Below are 24129 nucleotides of genomic sequence, written 5' to 3'. Positions count from 1 at the left end.
GTCACATATCTTGAGGTCAGAGGTCAAGGGACACCTTGACAAATGGCCATGACAGTTTTTCCTCGCCAAAATATTTAACCCAACTTTAGAGTGTTAGCCTCCTTCCTGAAAAACTAACATGACATGATTGGTACTAATGGAGTCCTTCGGTTTTCTAGTTTCATATGATGACACTATCTTCTAACCATAAACCCGACCCTGGTACGGCCTCCAAAAAGACAGTAAAGTCGGTTGTTTTTTTTAATAAAAAAACCAACCAAAAAACTTTGGGCAGCCCTGGGCAGCCCTGGTCTATAGCAACACCAGTGCAATGACCCGGCTCTGAGGCCACAACAAATGAGGAAGCCAGCACGCAGGAAGTATCTACAAACAATGATTTATTTACAAAAAGCGAAACATGTTAACACTGGTAACATAAATGAAGGCTAACAAGATAAATTAAGGACTACTACAGAATGTGTTAACCCAAGCTACGCAACACAACCAAGCTGGCTTAGCACCCGTGGTGCCAGGGGAATGACGTCCATCGACCATGAGGATGGGGCGGACCTTATAGTCCGGGAGACAGTGGCCAGCTGTCTCCAGTTGCCTGATCGGCACCTCCTCCTCAGCTCCAACCCACCATGGACCGGGACACTGCAACACACATAGGCACAGCACAGCACAGCACCAAACAGCACTCTAGCCCTGGAAGAGGCCCTGGGGCCGTCACAGATGGCGGGCCAACTTTGGCCCGCGGGCCCCACTTTGGGCAGCCCTGGTCTATAGCAACACCAGTGCAATGCTGCAAAAAAATAAGAGAAATAAGAAAGTTGGGGGGTCACAGCACAGACTTCCTCACCTCTCCACAGAGAGCAGTATCAAGGTTATCTTTACTGCCCACTGATTTCTGACACAAGTCTGCAGAACAAAAACAAAAGACAGACGTCAATCATATTTTCTTGTTAACAAAAGAAAAGTCTGTCCTCTGTTCTCTCTAATTAGCTTTGAGCTGAAGTTGGAGAAAAGTCCCCATGCAGCCCTGGATCATTAGTGGCCACTTAGCTCCCTGTGGTTTCAGTAAATTCACACTTTACTCTCTGTAATGAACTCTTTTACATCCCCTTTTCCTCATTAGACCTATGGAAAAATACACTCCGCTGAGGGTGAGACATAGTTTCGCCTTTGATCACCACCTCCCATCGCTAAAAGCCTCTAATTGCTGCCTCATATGTGCCTCTATGTGTCTGCCTCTGGAACAGGAGCGGTGCGCAAATGACGCACTATGTTGTCCAGAGAAACAAAATCATAAAGGAGTTGTGAGAGCAGAGTCAGATGTCCTTTAATAGGTTGACTACTCCTCCTACTGGGGGCGTGGACATTTCAAAAAGGTACAGAAGAGGTAGCCAATACGGACTCCTCTATTCAACTAAGTGGATTCAGTTCAACGTGGACACTTTGAGGACTGCAGCAGCGGGTCCTGCGCTCCTGCATGGACCAACAGAGACGCGCATCCATTCATATGCAGTTTGCTGATAAAGCGCGGAGCTTCACCTCTACCTTTTCTTTATAAATGCATCATAATTCGGCTCATTTTCCTGCACAAAACTACAAAAGAAACTCCACATTGCTGACTTGGAAACCATCGTGAGGAAACTTTCTGCGGATCATCTGTCTCTATACTGGCTGTATAAGCTCGTACAGATATAAAGGCTGCTGCGCCTATATAAGGCTTTGATTTACCCCTGGACAACACTTTGATATAGCGTTACTACTACAGGTGGGTGGTGTTTCATCTCGCACGTTGCTGGAATAGCTGGGAGGGTTCATGCATGCAATTATTATTATTATACGGCGCCATATGTGGCTTTTTCAACTTGTAGGTTGCAAGAAAGAAAGATATTGTCGTGGTTATTGGCTTATGTGCACAGGAGAGAGAGAGAGACAGTCTGTCGCCACCTGACAGAGCAACATTTCCTGCTACAATGTAGCACATATGAAGAAATTAGGAAATAATTCTTTACAAAAATTAAATGTAAACTGCAAGATTTCGATTCCCTCTCTGACCAAAATAAAAAACATCTACTTGGAGAAAATAGTGTCATCAGCATAGAAGCTGCAAGATATGTCAGTGCATGTCACAGCCTAAGAGACAACCACAACAACAACAACACATAATATATGTAACTCACACTCTGCCTTTTATTTACTCCTCTACTTCATGTTTTGTTTTTTTATACATTTATCCTTTGATATTGCAATATATTATTATTAATTGTTTTTTATTTGTTTGTTTGTTTTATTGACACAACAAACATGAATTACTTCTTTATTGTTTTCTTACATTTACATGCATGTTCTTTTTAAATATCTATATATATTGTAATTTGCTTAATGAATTGTATATATGTGTATATATATGTTTTTGTTTTTATTTTTTTATTTTTTTATTTTTATTTTTTATTGAATTGACGCTTTGGCAATATTGTTCACCTGACAGTCATGATGCCAATAAAGCAAATTGAATTGAATTGAATTGAGAGAGAGAGAGAGATAGATAGAGAGAGAGAGAGAGAGAGAGAGGGAGAGAGAGAGAGAGAGAGAGAGAGTGAGAGCGAGAGTGAGTAAAGTTGATTGTTCTTCAGCAGGTGAATGTGTTTTTGTATTGCAGACTGCAGCTCTATGGGACCATGAACTCATCCGCAGGTGCAGGAAACTACCGCAGGGGATCCACCAAGGCGGAGAAGGTAATTTATATTTTAAGCCTTTCCACTTCTTGTTCACATTCACAGCCGGCATTTCTTTTCTATTCTAACCATCAGGCTTAAAACTCCACCATCGCCAATCGGCACAGCATTGCTGAAGTACTTTGGAGGGCGCACTGATGCGCCAGGAGACCATTTAGTGTCATTTTGCTGTGGACTCATCACCATCAGCAGTATAGAAGAAGAGAGTCGTAGTGAGATGTTGAGGCGTTGCTGTTTTTTATCTTAGTTTAAAACTTTAAAGCTGCAGTATAGGTAGAAATGGAGCAAATATGATTTAAAAAAAAGTTGAAACGGTCACTATATCATGACAGTAGTGCATAAGACACTTATCTGATCCGGTGTCCTCCGGTGCTCCTAATGGCATCAGCAAGATTTCACAGAATGGAGGAAAACAAGCAGTAAGAGCCGAGCTGGAGCCTGCTGTCTCTGAGTAGCTGTCAATCACTCTCAAACTCCGATCAAATGGTCAAACTAGGCAGCGCTGATCAAATTTGAATCAATATTCTGTTACTGTAATGCCGCTTCTCGCCTCAAATGTTTTCAGAAACATCTTCTAGTGAACTGTTTAGCTGCAAAATGAGAAAAGTTTGTTACCCGGCAGCCATGTTGAGATTTGTTGAGGAAATACCAAGCACCGCCCACCAGCCGGAGCACAGCCAATAGGATCGCTCTCTCTGGAATGACCTGTGATTGGCCAAAGTCTCTCGTCACGGGCTAGATTTTTTAAAGCCTAAAAACAGTCATGAGGAGGTGCAGAAGTCTATTTATCTCTCAGAACACTTTAATTACAATATGCTGAAAGGTTATTATGGAACTTTTCCCCAATGATGCCAAAAACATTCTGCCGAGTGCAGCTTTAACCTTTTCAGATCAGATTCCTTTCTGTGGCTCTCTTTAGTGTCATTTTCAGTCACTTGAAGGCATTTTCTGGAAGCAATAAGTGCCACTGTTTTGCAACAAACCCCTCCGCTGGTATCAAGGCAAATAAAACTCTCCTCACTAGTAGTTTCCCACTTGCTTTTAGAAGTTAAGACTCGATAGACCAAATCATTTGATAAGAGATAGTTCATGGCCTAAATGGAGTGTCTGTCCACAGCTTCTCCGTGTGCAGACAACCCAATTAGGTTGTCTTGATAAGGTTATTTTCAATTCCCTCACAGGTCTGACTTGATGTCAGATTGTGTATTACCTACCTAGATTAGCTGAATGGATTGCAACAAAGCACCACGACTCATAGAAGGGGAAGAAACATTTTCTTTTTGTTATGCCCTAGCAATAGCACACCCATAATGCCATTTCCGAGCAACACTCGCATAAAAGAGCCAGAGTTAACTTGGATTACACAGGGGGGGACGCATCGATTGGGGTTTCAATAAGGGACAAAAATATGTTGATGCATGAATCATTTTCCCTGCATGTGTTATTACTCTGAGGAGGAGCTGTGAAATATTTAAATTGTGACAAATCTGTCTGCCTCTAGGGGGCATGTCATCCCCAAAAATGTTTCCAGATCACAGGCTGAACTGTAGTAGGCTATTTTTAGGTGCTTCTGTAAGCTGAATGAGACTTGGTGCCACATGTAGAATTCACTTTTTTAAAATATCACTGTTTTAGATTAAAGATTTCTCAGTTGTCACTAGTCTACTGTATATTCTACATAGTTGAAACCTTCAGAACAAGTCAATAGGATGTGGAAAGCTGTGTTTTAGCCCATCAATTCACTTAATCACATTTAGATGTCACAGTTCTGCATGTTTTGTTTTCTATAATAGTGTTTCATTTAGTCTCATCAAATGTGAATGTGTGGCGGCTTTCCTTCCATTTTCTTTACTTTTAACATAGATAAGACTTTGACTGACTCTTGATATCATCCCGTTCAACTGATGCTGGAGATAGTTTGCCCTCTGCTGGAGGCAAAAAGTCACACACTGACTCCACATCAAGCGTCCTTGCCAATCTTTTTCCAATTTGTCGCCATCTTGACAGATGTTTCTCTCATTATTTAGGCCATACAAGCCTCCAGCCAGTTTCTTTCAAACTAATTCCACCACTTGCGATGAGAAGCGCTACCTCTGTACATTCAACATTTTTGCTGACATCACTCGATGCTATGATGAAGGCCCAAAAGTCCTGAAGAGTAAAGTTTCTGTGACCAAAGTTTGACTCTTTAAGGACTCCCGGGCACAGCCTATTAAATTTTACCATAATCTGCTGTCAATTTGCATAGAAAAGAAATCATTAAGTCTGGCTGTGGATATCCGAGCTGCCCACCACTCTCAGAGGAGCAAATGTGGAGAAAATGCAGACGAGTCTTCACTAAAACTCATCACGCCTGATTTGGTTATTATGATCCTGCCCTGAGAATGAGAGAGCTCTGACTTATAAAGACTATGTGGATACATTCACAATCATTATTTTCTTTTTGCTCTTTTTCTTCTTGACCCTTTTCGCCTCTTGTTTTTTTTTCTTTGTTAAATGTATTTAGTAATTGCAGCAATTTTGACAGTACATTGTTAGAACAATGAGTAAGTTACAGCCAGGAATAAAGAAGCCGCTGCTCTTCACAGACAAGCATCAAAATCACAGGTTATCAGTCACTGCAGTTATGGTGTTTCAAGCTTTTTTGTTCGCTCACACACATTCGCTGTATGTACAAATCACTTGTAATCATACCTTTTCAGTAAGGACATTTCAAGTATTTCTTTAGGAATTAATAGGAAGTTTAGGTAATTTCTAATAAGAAAGAAGATGTATTTTTTGTTGGGAGATGCACTATGCAATGCACAAGCAATTATTTTAGGTTATTGGCTCTTACCAGAACTTAACATGTGAAATACTTTGCACTGAAATGCATTTATTCTACATGCAAAACATGGTAACACTTCATTTTACAGGTCCACAAATTTCATGGTAATTAGGTTATAATTAGCAAGTAATCTATACTGTATTTCAAATTTCTTTGGAATTACCACCAACTTACCCCAATATATACCTCAAAATGTATCGAAATTTATTGTAAACATTATTTAATGATTATATGCTAAAATAGCATATAATCGTTAACATAGGGTCCATAGGCTTGAGAACTGGCTGTGCGCTGCTCTTCAACGGAGGTGGAAAACCTAAACTAATAGCAGACACTTCGGATCAGGCACAAATCTCACCATTGTGTGACTTATTGTCTACACAAATGTAACCTGGTAGCTAATGTAATGATTCAGGGAGTTTTTTTAAAGAAATTTCAAAGACATTATTTGCTAATTATTATCTATTTCTCAGCTTTGTTTTCTTTTCCTGGAAATGTATTAAATAAATTAGCAGCTATTGGGAAATAGCGGAATATAATTACTAAATAATGTTCATAATGAAGTAATTTTCAATATATTTTGAGGTAGTAATTCCAAAGAAATTTCAAATAGGTTACTTGCTAATTATCGCCTAATTACCATGAAATTTGCGGACCTGTAAAATGAAGTTTTACCCAAAACATTTCTAGAATTTATTTTGAGCCCTTTGAATGTTCAGAAAGTCACCACTTTACAGTGCTGATTACAGTTGTCCGCAACTATACTGCATTAAAGGAGCAATATGTAGGATTTAGTGACATCTAGTGGTGAGGTTGCAGATTGCAACCAATTTAAACCTCTCTCGTGTGCCAAGCGTGTAGGACAACTACAGTGGTGAAAACGTGAATGGGACTATCTAGAGCTGTTGTGTAGCGTAGGTCATTTGGAGCAGAGCCAGTGTGTAGAGTGTGTGTGTACGTGGGAAGTGATTGGTAAAGCAAGAGAGAGGACGGCAGTGAATGTGTGTGAGGAACAAGTGAGCTAGTGGAGCAGAAGACAGAGTTAGTTTAGCTTTGAAAATATCAAGTGAATGTTCAGTGGAAGTTATAGTTTGTGCAGAAATAAATGCTGCAGCTCCTCAAGACCAACAGAGGTTTCCCATGTACCAGAACGAATAACGTTATGGACTGCGACCCAAGCAGGGAAAGTTAACACAGTGTTTGGTTTGTCCGTTCTGTGCTACTGTAGAAACATGGCGGACTCCGTGAAGAGCACTCGCTCCCTATGTAGATGTAAACGGCTCATTCTAAGGTAACAAAAACACAACGATTCTTATTTTCAGGTGATTATACACTAAAGAAAACACACTTATTAATATTATATTCCATTTCTGCCAACAGATCCCCTAAATGTTACACACTGGTCCTTTAATATGTATCATACTGTGCACTAAAATGCAAGTATTCTACATGCAAAACATTTCCAGAATTTTATTTGGAGCCACAACAAAGTGTCACCACAATGCGGTGTTGATTACGGTTGTTCTTAACTGTGCTGCATTAAGCTTTTTGCAGCATTTGTTGCCAGCTGCTGTTGCTGCTTCTGGTGAAGTGTTTTTGATGTTTTCTGTGGAGATTATGTTCATGACTGCTTTTATAATGAAATGACAGCCAAGAGGATTCACAAATCCCAGCATCCAAAATGTGCTCTGCAGAAACAGAAAGCAGGCTGTTACATGGACCTGTGTATCTTCTGTTTCCAGTATCTTGTAGTGTTGCTGTTGCAATACCACAGAGTCCCATTCATCATTTTGCATCTTAGATCCACAATTTTCAATGCATTTAAATCAGATCATCATTTAATCATATTCAGACATAGCCCAGATTGAATCATTGGCATCCATTTGTGCCTCCTATACACCACGGAGCAGAGAACACACTTCATATTTTTGCCTCACGGTGTCCTGTCTCATCTGTTGTGCTGGCTGTCTCTGGTGTTGCTTGACTGATGTTTTCGAGGCCAGTGCCTTTCTCCTGAGTCTAGACTTCCATCATTTGCATTTACTGAGAGAGACTAAGCGAGGCAGTCAGCAGACAGCGCTTTCTGATTGTGTTTCACTCTCTGCAAAAAAGTCGCAGTTACTCTCTAATGTTCAGGCACAAAATGTTTGTATAAATCTAGGGTCATGTTATCATTCAAGTATATTTTCAGGGAACACGATCGCAACTTTAATCTGTTTGATCAGGTTAGTTTTGAGTGCAACTGTATCAGAGTTGTTTGAAGGTGCGTGTCAAGGATTTCCAGGCGCCCTGAGCTGAATGTTAACGTTCTCTGGAGTAGAATCGAACAGACAAACTTTCACTCAAACGATTTGTATGCAGCCAGAATATGTACGGATGAAATGCCTTTCAAAAGCATTCTGTATTCATCTAGTGAGCCTCTCTGTATTTCTGCATTGTACTTTGAATTGCCTGCTTTAAAAATGTTTGTATTGCTGCCCACAGCCGCTATTAGGTGGCACAAAATGACTTTCATTTTCCCGATGTGCACGCACACACACATGCTACCACGCGCACGTCTCGATACCATCTGTTTATTGCATTGAGGGTGATAATGCGGTGGCAAACAATAGCACATTGTTCAATGAAATTAAATTCGGAGACGGAGAGACAACCAGGGACGGCCAGCAGCGAGGGACAACACCATTCAACAGCAGTCATTTGTCACCGCTAACTGCCGTGCCGTGGGTTTGGCTCTCCAGGGGAAGGTTTGCTGTAGATGAGAACCATGTTTTTGAAAGCTTCCCAGGTTTTTTTTGTGGCTCCTGGCCACCCTCGAGCACCTCAAAGCTCTTCATCCGTGGACACAATCATGCTCTTGCATTGCTTCACGGGTTGCAGAGTTCATCTGTAGCTGTCACCTGTAACAGATGATCTGACAGAGCTCTGTCTGTAGAAGCCGCTTGCATCTCGCTGATAAAGACGCGCCATAGCCCCGATATGAACATTATCCTGGACTCATTCCTATTCTGACAAACAGCGTTGTATTCTCTATTCATATCTTTGCACCACTGCCTTTCCCTGAGCTCAAAGAGGAGCCGGTCTGAGAAGCATACCAAGTACAGCAATGTGAATCTAAAGATCCACAGGGGAGGAGCATTGGTGGAGGATGCTTGGGGCCTTTGAGTCGATTAGCCAGGGATAGGTGTTGTGATCTGGCTGAAGGTCAAGATCAGAGCTGGGCCAAGGACATAAAGGTTCAACGGCATCATGGGATATAAAGTTGTGAAGTGAGTTTAGATTATATTTTTCATGCTGCACAGTGGCACACACAAAGAAACACGAATGCACATTTCTACACACATGGTTCTGAAAAGTGAAGCCAATGTGGAAGTGCCTTGAACTTGTATTATGTTTAATAGCCAGCAGGGGGAGACTCCTCTGGTTGCAAAAAGAAGTCTGATTGTATAGAAGTCTATGAGAAAATGAGCCTACTTCTCACTTGATTTATTACCTCAGTAAACATTGTAAACATGAGTTTATGGTCTCAATCACTAGTTTCAAGTTTTCTTCAATACAGCCTGATGTTCATTTAGTAAATTATGGTCCCATTTAGAGGCAAATAGACCATAAAGCAGGGGATGCTTCAGGGCGTGGCTACCTTGTGATTGACAGGTTGCTACCACGGCGTTGTCCGGTCTGGGAGTTTCGTCCGTGTTTTTTCGTCTTACAACTTTAACCCTTTCACAGTGTGTTTTTATTACATGAAAGTTAATTATAACATTTCGGTCGCCTAAAAATGTCTTAATCAGTTTTTGGTTGTATACTGCGTTCCAGAGAACTCTGTCAAAATTTTCACAGTTGAGATTTCTAACTTCTAACCTCCAAGTGTTCCAGGTGCATACTGCCAAATGTAAACAAAAAACATGACTGACCATGACAAACTGATGTTTCTTTGGCAAGTGTACACACAATTGAAATTTTTGTCATTTTTAACGTTTTCCCGAATAACTTTTGTGCAGAGAAGATAACTTACCATGATGACATATTTTGACATCAATTTACATGCAGAACTGGTTTTACTATATGATATTATATATTATTTTTTAATTAAATAAAAGGCAATATATTTTACGTTGCCTTTTAGAGGATGGATTACCATTTACAATGTGCGCGATTCCATTGTTGTGTGACGTCAGACAGCTGCTTCTCCGTGAAGTCGGGGTAGATGGATTTGCACCGAGTTCACAAGTAGGAACTCCGACTTTGAGTGGAGTTCCATTGTACTTTTTCTAGTAGGAGGTTGGAAATTCCTGGAGTCCCGAGTTGTCTGGAATGCAGCATAACTCCACCCTCTCGTGTCACTTCTGTTTGCAAAAAAACAACATGGCGTCGACCAAAATACAGAACTCGAGCTTTCAAAACAGCAGTCCACAAAACAGTGGGTGACCTCATGGTGACTACGTCCCCTTCTTGTGGTTGTGTCTAGAAGGTGAAACCAAAATTGCGAAACTCTCGCGTGATGGTTAAGGTTAGGCATTCAACTTGAATGTTTAAGGTTAAGATAGATTGGGCAGTGGGTCTAGCAAGAGTTTTAGCAAGCTTTTGCTAATTGGATTTTATTTTTTAGACACAACCCCTTCTTATATACAGACTATGGATGCACAGTCACATAAACCCTTTGAATGTCCTCTTGGGTTTTAGTCCTATAAGATTGTCAAGCCTAATCTCTGTTGCAGTGTTGAAAACATTGCTGCTCACAGCAAGAGGAATACGCTATTAGAGATGATTTGCTTCTTGCAATCCACATCGAGCTGTTTGGTATTTACCAGTCTTATTTATTGATCTGTTTATGATTTATCAGTTTAATTCAGCAGCTGTAGACACCGGTTAGGTAGACACTCTTAGATAAGCCAAAAAACCTAAACCGATGATTTCATTATCCCTGTGGTATCTGGCAATAAATCCAGCTTTCTCTCTGGATCTAGAGAGCCATGTGTGCTTTAGGCGTTTCCCTTCAACATGCTGATATGTGTGATTTAATAAGACCAAACTGTCATTGGGATTTTTAAGTTCTCACATAAACTAATATGCCTTCAATTTGTCAGTGCTATCGGTAGATTGCACAGACTTAATTAATGATGTTGTTTTGACATCAGCTCTTAAAACGCTTCAATGGCGACTCCACGTTTTGCAAAATCAGCAGGAGGTGACAAACGGAAGAAATTGGTAAACGAGTAAACAAGTAAAACAAATTTGAGCTTGTTAATCTTCTGTCAGCATAAAACACCACATCACCTTTGTGCTTTACAGCAATAACGCCGCTGACCTTTTACACTAATTGCAATTACAGTGACTTACTGTGAGCCAGCTATGTTCATAATCATAGCAGTGTATGTCACGGCTGTAAATGTGACAAAAATGAATAGGGAAGATGACCAATCAGGCGCTTGTTTAAAAGACCCCGGGGAAATGTCATGGCACAAAGTCAGCCTGTTAGCAGCTACGGCTATAACTATAACCACCATGTATTGTATTAACTCAAAGGACTTTATTATTCCCCGGCACAGCCACCGCAGCAATTATTCTCTCAGATGAAACCTTATCTCTTGTGGCGTGCATGCAAATATGAACTTTAGCTCATCTTTATCCTCTTTGTAGAGTATGGCTATACATGCCGGCCTGATTAACATGAAGAAAAAAAAAGTTTAAGCATGCAAGCCTTTTGTTCTGGTGATTTTAATTTGAACTTTTATTGTTTCGTGTTCTGTGATTACGCTGCCTACCTTTAACTAAGTGCAGCTCTTTATCAGCTGCTGCTGTCATCTCGGGTTTGGTGTGCAAATCAAACATGTAAAATATGAAGCCCGGCAGTCGCTACTGATAAACTGCCGCGGCTGCAGGGGGATGAGTCTTGCTTTAAACGAGTCAATGAGTCACGGTCGAAAAGAAATTCAGCTGAGTTTGAATATTAGTATTTATGAACCTCAAACCAGTTTCCACCACTAACCGTAAAAAAAAACATCACAACTTTATTTTATTCACTGCTCCAATGAATATTTGGCAAGGTCATATTAGAATAGTGCACATTTTGCTCATGCATGTTAAATTAGATACCAGCATCCGTAGCTGTGGAGTGTAAAACTTGAGGCAATGTGATGACGCCTTTATGACCCCGCACCGCTTCCTTCGCCAACGTTCACACCGCCTCAGCATCTTGATTTCACACACAAGCAATATGCTGGACGGCAGCATCAATACGAGCCATGATTCACTCCCTGAGTCCATATCTGAACGGGGATTGACTGTGTGCAGCCTTGTGATTCACAGCTATGGAATGAGTTATGAATGCTTTTGCTGTCTGTGCCGGTCTTCTCAAGGTGCGGTGCTTCTCGCCTCCGGCTTTTGTCATATTCACTTGAGCAGATTAGATTAAGAAAGGAGAGGACGGTTGGGATTTTCATTGAGAAATATGATTAAAAGCCATTTCATTCCCTCTTTTTCCCATGCTGGGGTTTGGTTGGATAAACTGGCTACGCAGTCTCAGCCCTGCAGGATTCAATACACAAGACACAAATGCTACATAAATAAAGCAGCAGTGTGGCTCGTGCCAGGCTTCTGTCCTGTTAGCATGGCTTGATGGGTGTGTGTGAGTGAGTGAGTGTGAGGGGGTTGTATTTTACGATGTGGAAGACAGGCGGCATAAATATTACTTGGGCTTAATCACAACCCAGCTGCAAAGAGGACTGAATTGATCCATTTCTTGGTAATACGTGTGCACACACCCAGATTGGAAACACACACATTCACACTTGAAGGGAAAAATGCTTCGCTAGGCAGTATTGGAGCTGATATGTTGAGAAGCAATTTGTGTTTATTGTTTATATTTACAGTATGTGTCTAATTTGCTTACACTATTGAACTCCGTCGCAGAGAAAAAGTCTTGTTAAGAGAGTTTAAGTGAGTGTGAGAGAGGGAGGGAGGGAGGGAGGGAGGGAGGGAGCTAGGGAGGGAGTAAGGACGGGAGAGATAAGTAGTGTTTGGAGCAGTCTGAGCGGAGGAGGTGCACCCCCCCTCCTATCCTTCCCCCTCCCATGTGGAGGCGATGCCAGTGTCTGTGTGATTGATTCACCCTGCGAGGAGAGAGGGAGGCGTTTTGGTTGGGCTCCTGGACCCACGGGTCATCCTCTCCCTTAGCTGGAGGGGAGGGGAGGAGAAGGAGGAGGGTGAGTGGGGGGGTGGGGGGTGGGGGGGGGGGGGGACTTCTCAGGCACCTCCAGCAGCCTCAACTTCACGGCGCAAAGGTGTGAGCACAGCGAGGGGGGAAAGGCAAGTGGCGCCTTTCACCATGTCTGTCCTCATAGCCACCCAGCTGAAGATAGACACCAGCGCTCCTTGCAGAAGGGTAAGGGGGCCCTTTTTAGCATGCATGGCACGCTGTGGGGGAATGTCTGTGTTTATGGGTGAGTCTCCATACTCCTCACAGAAAAGGCTGCTGGCTGTTTTTGATAACAACATTGGACGGGCAGGAAGGAAGGAAGGAAGGGGGGTCTCGACGTCCCTTCTGACGATCTTGATGGACAAAACCCGCTTAATTTTCTTTCAAGTGTGGGCTTCTAATGAATGCTTGGTTACATCTGCTGTGGAGAATGCCTGCCTCATTGTTATTCTTTGTGATGTGTTGCCATCTAATGACTTCAGTGGGAGCTGGCCATCGTGGGAAACAGTTGGATAGAAAGTATGTATGCGTTGTTGCCAGAGATATTTTTTTTAAAGGATTGTTTTGCCTTTTCTCGTTGGCATGTTCTGAATTTAAACATCTTGTTTACTCTTTGTTTATGTGGAAATCATTCAGATGGCTTCGGGGTCAGCTAATTGCTCAGCTTTGACTAAATGCCGACTTTATGCTGCTCTCCTTTCTCGCATGCAAATGGGCTGCAAGGGAGATTGATGAAGAGCAGAAGTTTAGGATAACTTTTGTGGTTCCCCAAGCAGTGAAAGTGATGTGGAAATGTAAAAACAGACATAATCTGATGGTGATTATTAGAGTTTTGTTGTTTTTGCTGTTAGATAAAGGAATGGTTTGTGTCTATGGCTCCAAATCCATCTCCAGCAGAGAAACAATGAACCCTAAACACAAATACTATGACATCTCAGTGATTCAGATGTCTACGAATGCATAGATGGAACAAAAGGAAACAAAAGGTGGATAGCTGAGGTTTGTGGGGTTTGTTCTGATTGTGTGTATGCAAGATTGTATGTAAGTGTATGGTTGTATTTGTAAATCTGTATGTATGGGTGCATATGTGTATGAATAAATGTATAGTTTTTATTTTTTATGATGTGCAATCATGTATAGATTACTATTTTTTATCAATGTAAATTCTGTTTCTATTCAGTTGTTAACTGTGAACATGAATGCAAATAAACTCAAACAAATGTACGTAGAGCCATATGGAATATTAAATTATATTTTGTAGCACCAAAAAGAACATGCAACCAATATCTGAATGAAAAAAGCGAGAGAAGCAAGGTGGTTTAGATTATGTCTCTCACTTCTCAGATGATAAGCTCCCTCATTTCATTCATCCCAACCCCTTTTTCAGCCCTTGTTTTACACACACACACACCCACACAAACACACACACACACACACACACACACACACACACACACACACACGCACACACACACACACACACACACACACACACACACACACAGACACTATCCATCCATCCACACACAAACACACATGTGGAAATAAATTCTTAGTGACACACGCTCTTGTTCGGCTTCTCCGCTCCCTATCTCCCTCCTTCTCCGCCTCATCATCTGCTGCTGTCACAATCCTCGACTGTAGTGTCTGCTGCTCCCCTCAAACGTAGCCACAGTCTATTCTACCACATCAGCCAGCATTAAACTCCATTTCCTCAGTGACTTATCTGGTGCCATTTCAATTTGGGCTCAGTACATAGCTTCCCTTCATCCGTAATATACTGGAAGATTCAGCACTTATTCTCCGCAGAAGATAATAATATGGAAGTTCCAACGGGGTATACATGCTCAGCCAGTTTCAGTGCTGGAGAGCAGTTAACAAAGTTGAATTTTTCACACGGCTCAGTGAAAAATGAGTTCAGGAATGAGCCCTTACTAGAGTATTTACAGTAATATGAATTTATAGTGGGATTTTCATAAAAATTATGCAGGAATTTGTGGAATCTATATGAGACTCAGTATGTGTTTATGCTGATAGTCATGGCATGGATATCAAGTAAATATGACCTGAACTGAATTCAACGGTTTCTGATTTTATGCAGCGGGGCCACAATTGTAATAAAGTGTTGTGCCTTGCAGCACACAGTAATTGAATTCACTGTCGCTACATGGCCGAAAATGAGCCAAGAGTTGTAATGTAGTGTTGGGGTGTAATTCAGTGATAACGTATTCCTCTGCACAGCCCTATTGACTTTGGCCTTCAGTGAGGCATAATTAAATTTTGATAAACACTGACAGAGGGAGATGTTTCTATACCCTGGCAGCTATGGGTATTATTTCTAGACATGTACAATATAATATATTCTGATCCTGATGGGAAAGGCGTCGGGTGACAAACACACATTTTCACCCTGACTTTGTCCTTCGCGACAAGCTGTGACATGGTTGGTACCAATGGATTCCTTAGGTTTTCATAGTATCTTCACATACAGCTTTAAAAGTGAGCCCACTATAACCTAAAAATGTATACATATATATCCACTGCTTTTCTTTAACATGCAAATTTTAGCTGTTATGTTTATTTCTGTGCAAGTACTTTGAGAGTAACAAAGAAATGGAGTCAAATTCCTTGTTTGTGCACACACTTTTTATTAAATAGTGGAATATCTCTCTCTCTCTCTCTCTCTCTCTATCTATCTATCTATCTATCTATCTTTTTATCTAGAGCGTTTTCGAAGTCCCAGAAGTGCAACATAAAGAAAGTTAACAAACTACAATTCCCATAACTTCCTGTCTGTGGAAACAGGAAGTGCTGCCTGGAGTTACCTGTGGGCTACAACTACTTTTGTAGCCTACATTTGTTTATATTCGGGAAAATTTGCACCATTAAAGGTATGCCGAATTACCTATTAGCAGTTTCTGTTTGCATTAATAACCACGGATGTACAGATAACCATCACTGGATAACTTTAATACTGAAGCAAACTTTAAAACACTGTGATTCGCGGGGGAGTTCGGGAGTCTTTTAGGAGCGTCTTTTTACTTGTAATTTTTAATCGGGTTTAAAGACGTTTATTCAGCGATGGACATCGGAGATAATGATATCCTCGGAAAGGGTAAGTCACAATGCATCTAAAACATGCGTGTATTGTGTCTGTGTGTTGAGATTTGACTGAGTTATGAGTCAGAAAGAGTAAGGTTTTGTCCAACCAATTGCCTCCATAAATTGTGTGTCACACCTGCACTGCTGCTGTGTTAGCAAGCAGGCCAAATTACAGTAATTAAGAACACCTGCATGCACCTGTCCCTTTCACCTCACCAGTTTTTGTTTAGTTTTTTTTATTTAACCTTTATTTAACCAGGTTAGTCCCATTGAGATTAAGAACCTCTTCTCCAAGGGAGACCTGCATGGCCAAGACGGTCAGCAGCAAGAACACAAAGTTGCAGACAAAGACACAAATAGAAATAAAATACAATTCACAAACACTAAAAGCACTAAAATGTGCATTAGATACACAAAAATTTGCACCAGTGTCTTTGTCTCACATCTCTCTCACAGTTTGAAAACCCCTGATCTATGGTGATTTATGATGTGTAATTCCTGCTTGAAGACTGGTTCTGATAATTGGCCAAATTTGATGTATCAGTTTAAGTGAATTTAGGACTCAATGTGAGAGTAAACTATTTATGGCCAAGTAATAACTGCTTTGAGGACAGCTCAGTGGGCTATACCTCTGAAACTCAAAAGTGAAGCCAATTAAAGCGGAAGTGCCTTAAACCTGCATTCTTTCTAATATCCAGCAGGGGGCGACTCGTCTGGTTGCAAAAAGAAATCTATGAGAAAATGAGCATACTTCTCACTTGATTTATTACCTCAGTAAACATTGTAAACATGAGTTTATGGTCTCAATTGCTAGTTACAAGTCTTCTTCAATACAGCATAATATTCATTTAGTAAATTATGGTCGCATTTAGAGTCAAATACCACGGCGTTGTCCGGTCTGGGAATTGTCTGTGTTTTCGTCTTACAACTTTAACCCTTTCACAGTGTGTTTTCAGTTCATGAAAGTTAATTTTAACATTTTGGTCGCAGAAAAATGTCTTATTCAGCGTTCGGTTGTATGCTGCATTCCAGATAACTCAAAGGTCGGAATTTAGTTGAAATTTCCGACTTCTGACCTCCAAGCGTCCAGGTGCGCAACCAAACATAAACAAAAACCATGGCTGACCGTGACAAACTGATGTTTCTTTGGCAAGTGTACACACAATCAAACTCTCAGCAGTGCAGCCTCCGCATTTTTTTTGGCATTTTTAACGTTTTCCTGAATAACTTTTGTGCAAAGAAGATAACTTTCAAAGATTGTTTACCATAACCAGCTACCTAATAATAACATGACAATTTAGGTCACTACCATGGCGTTGTCCGGTCTGGGAGTTGTCCGTGGTTTTGTCTTACAACTTTAACCCTTTCCCAGTGTGTTTCCATTACACGAAAGTTAATTATAACCTTTTTGGTCGCCTAAAAATGTCTTATTCAGCATTCGGTTGTACTTAGCTTCACCCTCTCCTGTCACTTCTGGTTGTGAAAAAAACAACATGGCGACAGACAAAAAACAAGAGGGTGACTGCCAAAATGCTGAACTCGAGGCTTCAAAACGGCAGTCCACAAACCAATGGGCGACATCACGGTGACTACGTCCACTTCTTATATACAGTCTATTGGACAGCTTTGAGATAAAACATGTGTCCACTAGACAGCAAAGCAGGGGCATGTAATCCGACACAGGCAGCAGGATGATGATAAAAAGGTCTGTTGCCGCTCAGCATCAAGGGAAATCATTAGTGTCCCGCTAATACCAAATGGAAAATTGGTGCAGAATTATATGATTATGGTGGGATGTAAATAAATCCATTCTGTTACATGCATGTAGAGAGGCGCAGTAATTTCCTTCTTCAGCTGAGTGATGTTCAGAGGAAATTAGATATTAGGCTACTGCACTCCCACCAGACATTGACTGATTGATCTGTTTGGATGGAAGAGCAATTAATTTGTGAGTCATTTTGTTGCACTGTGTAGCATGCTGATGGAAACCGGTTAGCCTGTGGTTGCATTTCAGACAATGCAAACACATTAATGTGTGCATCATAAGTGCATTACATTATATATTATGAATAATGTTTAATACTGAGCCTCAAGCTCTTCACCCAGCTTAACTCTGTTTCATATATTTTTTAACAAGAAAATATGGGCTTAAACATGCTTTGCGCATTTTTCTTAAGGTGTGACAGTAACTCTTAAAGCTAAAACAAAAACAATATAACACCTTTTACGATTTATTTTCCATGCTGGACAACAGTTTTTGTTTCTCAGACTTCTTGGTTCCAATTCAATCTTTCTTGCTAACAAAACTAAAGTGACTGTATATTTTACGCAACAGTGGGATTTTACCTGCAGGCTACCTCACAGTGTCCCAGCCCCCTGTGGAGCATGTGAGTAGTATTTTGGCTTCATTTCAACAATGAAGAGAAAGCAAATGACTTCCTTCCGGCCCTTATATAATAAGATAGCACCTGTGCACTTTGAATTAAATTATGTGGTAACTTTTGTGCTTAAATCCCTCACTGGGATCAAAAGTAAACCCACCCAGGGGAGTTTATTGAGCCCCATAAAGCCATCACTCGCAGCTTCATAAAGTGCGGATTAAAATGCATCTGTTATGAGCTTGAAATATAATTACAGTGTCCCATATCACACCTGAAGTAACTTTTAGCTCATACTGGCTCCAACAACACCATTAGCTTCCCTCTTGGTATTAGGCATGCTTCAGCTATCATCATCATTATGGTTATTACATGCCTCTCCACATTTTTTCCTCTAATAACGCAATGCTTGACTGCAGTGATGTTTGTGAGAGCGGCGGGAAAGGCGAGGCGCTGCTCCAGTCAGCTGCTGTATCTGTGAGGAGGCGATATGGGGAGTCGAGCTGAGCCCATGGCTCCCGGCGCGGTCCTGAGGGGAGCGTTAAAGCAGCCAGGCAGTTCACAATGGCTCCCCAACAAGGTGAGGGAGATTGGAAGACATCTATCAGAGACGCCGGGATGGATGTCAAGTGACTCGGACCTATTTCCCCAGTGGCGTGCACACCCAGGAAAGGCATTTATGAACTAGAGAAACAAATGATGACAGGGACCGAGGCGAGCCAGGGTGTAACAGGAAGCCCAGATGTTCAGCCCACAACATAAATCTCTGTTGCAATTAAAAAGCATCCAACAAAAATTCAGGGCATTTATGAATCATATCAGTGAAAGGACATTTGATTCAAAGTGAAGAGAAAGGGAGGGATGGGGACTAACTTTAATTAGACAAAGGCACTTGTTTTTGAATGAATGTCCAAACCTTTGAAATCAATATTCTGTATTCGAGATACATATCCTATTAAAGTGGTCACATTCATAATGCAAGCCACGAATCAATGAGCCTCCAGCAGTTCTTTCAGAGCTGGAGATGACTCACCATTTGTCAAAAAAAAAAAAATTAATTGAAACTCGCCCTTTGTTCAAAGTCAAATATAGAATATTTTCCTATCTGCTGTTGTATTCTGTCGGCATTGAGTGCTCTTTGCAAAAGATTACAAAATGAACTTGATTTCACTTAATGGGAGACGGTGCTATTCAACAGAGTGTGTCAGGGGCTGTTTTGAGCCGCTGCTTTGAAGTTGTACCCATGTGAAGATGACCTATTTCCCAGAAATACGGCTCGGCCCCTGGTGGAGTAATGGTTTGAGCTGTCACAGCGAGAGGCTGAGGGGCGTTCGCCTGTAGCATTCATGACAGGGATGGAAGAGATTTGATCACTTTTGACTTGAGAGCTTTTTCCCTCCCTTCCACCACGCATAAGCCAATATTCTGCATTTACCAGAGAGCTGCATATCTGCGGCCTCTGTGAGCATGAAATGTAGTGTATGAGCTGAATAACACTTGTGGATGTGGGCTGACTGGAAATGTATGATAGAAGAAGGGAAACTGCAGAGAAGAGAGAGTTTCATGGTTTGAATTATTACTATAAGGGATTTTAAGGAAAGTATAAGACTTGCATTTTATGTTTTTTTAAGTGGGCATAAAGTGGGCATTTCTGTAAAGAGGAGACTTGTGGGTACCCATAGAACCCCTTTTCATTCACATATCTTAAGGTCAGAGGTCAAGGGACCCCTTTGAAAATGGCCACGCCAGTTTTTCCTCGCCAAAATTTAGCGCTAGTTTGGAGCGTTATTTAGTTTCCTCGACAAGCTAGTATGACATGGTACCAATGGATTCCTTAGGTTTTCTAGTTTTATATGATACCAGTAGCTTAAAGGGACTGTTTGTAAGAATCAGAAATGCTTGTTAACAGCGACACCTGTGGCCGTTAAGTCAACGAAAGTCAGCGTCGGGCTCGCGCTTGTGCTCGCTCTACATAGACATGAACGAGCATCGCTCAAAACAGTGAGGCGACACACGTCAGCTAAAACCATAATATCACTCTATAGTTCACCTGCTTGGCAGTAATGTTAGCTGACCAGACAAAGGTCTCTCCATGAATCACTGCTGATCCTAGTGTTGGCTTTTCCTGCCTCAGCCTCCCGACCGCGGTCAGAAGGAATAAGGGAGACAACGGAGTTTTGGTCGGAGATGATAGCGTTTCTCGCTGCGGAGCCCCGTCACTTCAAAAGACAAGGGAAACCTCTGTTGGTCTGGAGGAGCTGCAGCATTTATTTCTGCACAAACGTCCACTGAACATTCACTAGATATTCTCAGAGCTACTAACTCTCCTGCAGTGTGTAGTGTGCGCGCATGCATGTGAGAGTGGAGCGAAATAGCGAGAAGGAGAGCGGTGTGTGAGTGAAGGCAAGCAGGCAGCGGAGCAGAAGAGCAGAGTACCGCAGAGACTTCGGCCCTGGAGACCAAAGCTACGGTCTCCCCCGCGTCCTCCGACTACGGCCAACACTGTTTTGCAAGACGGACTTCACTAGATATAACTTTGCGGTTTTGGTGCTTCTGTGTAGTTTGTGGTGGAGTCTTGCCTGAACAGCGTAGCCACACGCGAGCGCACATGTGACACCGACCCGCATTGATTTATACTTGTAAGAAGTTACAAACAGTCCCTTTAAAAACTGAGCCTGCTACAACATAAAAATCCAAAGTTGCGTTAATGCATTAAAGAAATAAGTGGTGTTATAACAAATTTGCGTTAAATTTGACAGCCCTAATTCTCTTTTTTTTGCAATATTTGCTGCATGTGACTGTGTCCTGGTTATTTTTAGGAAAATGGAAAAAAAAAAAAGTAGGTTTATTGATCTCGACTTACCAGATCAATCTGTAAGAGCTGAGAGCAGAAACGTGCAAAAACAAGAATATTTATCACCTTTACACCTTTAAGTAGAGGTGTGTGTGTGTGTGGTCAGCCTGCCCTAATCCAGCGCGCCACAGAGAGGCACTCGAGCTCCGTCCTGGGACCAAAACAGGCCTATACAGTCATTTGGGAGACAATTTTATGACCCCCATTCATGAAATCATAAAAGATTTGTCAATCCGAGGTTGTAAATGAAGGGGAATTCAGGTGACAGTGCTTGTGCATGTCTGTGCGTAAAACGGCACCCAGAGGAGCGGTGACAGCATCGCTACATACAGTAAAGCTGCTTTCTCTCTTTCTCTCAGTCAGTCAGTGCTGCTGGTCACTTCTCATGCAGAGCGCGTCTGCTGGAGAGTACCGCCGCTTCTCTCTCTCTCTCTCTCTCTCTCTCTCTCTCTCTCTCTGCGTCCTTCACACACTCCTCATGCGTAAAGACGATCCGCCACAAAGTGTCCAAAGATTATCCTTTTTTACGCTTTTTATTTACGCACAAAAATCACCCGGAGTCTTGCGGAGAGATCGAGTATCTGATCGGAAACTCAGCGCATCCTCCTCTGCTATCTGTGTGCTGTAAAGGAGCCATCAGGAAACTGAAGAGGAGGAGACAACGTGTTGTGAATACAGATGAGAGCAACTATTGACACCTTCAGCTCTCCAGTCTGGACTAAAAGCTTAAAAGGACATCACTGCAAAAGGATCCAGCTTTTTATATATCGGTCTATCACTCCAGCTTGTGAGTCATCCAGATGTTTATTTACTAGCTCGATATCTTCTTTTTGCTCCATCCAGGAGGTGAAAACTGGCCATCGGTTCTCCTCGGAAGCTCACACAGAAAAACCAATAGACTCTGACATGCTGTAAGTTTTTTTTTTTTTTTTTTTTTTTATTATCTGGACTGGACCTTATAATATGGCTTCGCTGTATCAGAGATTCACCGGGAAGATTAATACAGCCAATTCCTTCCCACACCCACCTGAAGCCAGTCACCTTCTGGGTGGACAGGAAAAGGTCGCAGACGAGGAAAACGCAGCCAAGACTCCTCAGCAGCTCGTCGACGGCAGACCTCACATCCCATACCACAAGAAATGCTCCAGGGAGGATGAGGATGTAAGAAGCTTCTTCTACTTTATTAGCCAGCATGAAAACCCTCCCTATGAAAAAACCTCCAGATGTTTAGTTTAGATATAAAACAACACACTCAGACAAACATGCATACACTGTAAACAATTGTTGTTAATTTACAGCAGGATTTCAACAGTATTAACCTGTTATTGCTAAAAAAAAACAGTGCTTTACTGTTAATACAAAAGAAAACCTGTTAAATTGCGCTCATAGGCTGTTTTTTAACTGAACTATAATGCATTCTTAAAAAACAGCACTTTACTGCTGATCAACTGTCTAAAGTATCATCAGTAACAGTTTCATGCAGTATTTTTTTAATTCTGGGACCTGATCTGCACATGTGAGGCTTGTACATTGTACATGATTGTAAAATCAGTGAATTAGCTTTATTGTTCTTCACTCACATGTTGTTATGGTTTGCATCCTGTGCTTATAGCCAGCTATAGACAGACATTTTTGGGAAAAGTGTCAGCAAAGTCTATTATAGCCTTTTTCCTAACAAAGTGCCTTTAATTGTATTTAGTGTGACTATTCCTATGTCTGTAACCTGCTAAGTCTATTCATCTAGGAAAAAAATAATGTTTATTAAAATGTATGTAAAAAAATACAACCTAAATAGTGGATTAAAACAAATCAGTAAGATAATGTAAAAGAAAGGTGAAAAACAGCTATATAATGTATCTTTAAACAGTAAATTAACTGTGAAATTAATAAAAAAACAAACCAGTTCAAACTGTATTTTTCATTAACAGTACAAAGCTGTAAATTTCAGCGACAGTATAATAATGTTAATTTTAAAGTAACATAAAGGCAACCCTGCTGCCACTTCTTTACTGTTATTTTACTGGGAAATTCTTAACAGTGTAGATAAGACAACACACTCAGACAAACATGCATATACATATCCTCCTGAGACCCAGCCCATTGACATGTGTCCTCTGTAGTGGACATTTTGTCCACATGCATATCCTCTTACGCTTTTGACCTACTCTATCAACCCCTGGTGTGTTGTAAAGAGAACATCCTAGGCTTTCCAGTGATATGGCATGTGTTTTTTGTTTTTTTAATCAATTTGAATGTATTCTTGGTTTAATATCGCTCTACAGCCATAATCTGTTCATTTTTTCAGTCTTTTCACACTGAAATAGTCCTGTAGTTCACTACAGTGGATAATACAAATAAAGTTTAACAAGCCTAAATTGTTAAGATTTTCTTTTAACCCTAAATAGGAAGGAAATCACAAAAAAAAGTAATTTGAAGACACTTTTTTAACTCGGTTCCCAGGAGGATATATACTATACACACTATAGGCTGAGAGTATATCTCTTGAGATATAAACTCTCCTATTGGTTTCACTTTTACAGGCTGGTCAAGAAAGTTTTAAAAAGGTTGTTCTTTTATTCTATATGGCAGCTTAAGTCTTGCTTGTGTTGTGTTTAATGTGTTTTTTTATTCAAGCTGTCTTCAGATTCTGTTGGATAAACATCTAAGAGGGCCTGTGAAAGCTGGCACTGACTGTGTGTTTTGTCAAATATGAAAACAAAGGTGATAAATGGATTTTTTTTAGAGCATCCACATCATTGAGATGTATCTAACAGATGAGGATGATGTGGTTCTCTGTAGTTTTCGTGTCTGTAGGGAGAGCCTGATGTGCTTTCCTCTGGCGCTGTCCGTGGTGCTGAAAACTGCAAAGAGCATCATTTGGTCCTAGACTGTGTGGCAAAACATGGATGTAGTCTGTGATGTACCGTCATATTGATGCATTTAAAGCTTTGATTTTGTTTTATATGCTGGTTTCCATCTTGGAAGTTAATGCAATGGAGCCAGAAAATCTAAATTTAGCCAAAGGGGAAGACGTTTATTACCAA

At 41.1% G+C, this 24129-nt stretch overlaps 1 protein-coding gene across 4 annotated transcripts in view; it reads left to right on the top strand.

The window, feature by feature from the left end:
- The first annotated feature begins 1432 nt into the window (after positions 1–1432).
- The window catches only part of LOC141777254 (A-type potassium channel modulatory protein DPP6-like), a 106027-nt gene continuing 83330 nt past the window's right edge, over positions 1433–24129 (top strand). The window contains exons 1-2 of one of the 4 annotated variants that reach the window (XM_074651340.1): positions 1433–1759; positions 2651–2726. In XM_074651340.1, coding sequence (XP_074507441.1) covers positions 2670–2726 — 57 coding nt within the window. In that variant the 5' untranslated portion in view covers positions 1433–1759; positions 2651–2669. Of the gene's footprint in view, positions 1760–2650; positions 2727–12824; positions 12938–15704; positions 15867–21919; positions 22247–24129 lie in introns of those variants that run through there. The other 3 variants (XM_074651341.1, XM_074651342.1, XM_074651339.1) reach the window with 3 other exon arrangements.

The sequence above is a fragment of the Sebastes fasciatus genome, chromosome 11 (assembly GCF_043250625.1).
Source record: "Sebastes fasciatus isolate fSebFas1 chromosome 11, fSebFas1.pri, whole genome shotgun sequence".
Taxonomy (NCBI): domain Eukaryota; kingdom Metazoa; phylum Chordata; class Actinopteri; order Perciformes; family Sebastidae; genus Sebastes; species Sebastes fasciatus.
This window is presented reverse-complemented; position numbering and strand designations above follow the sequence as displayed.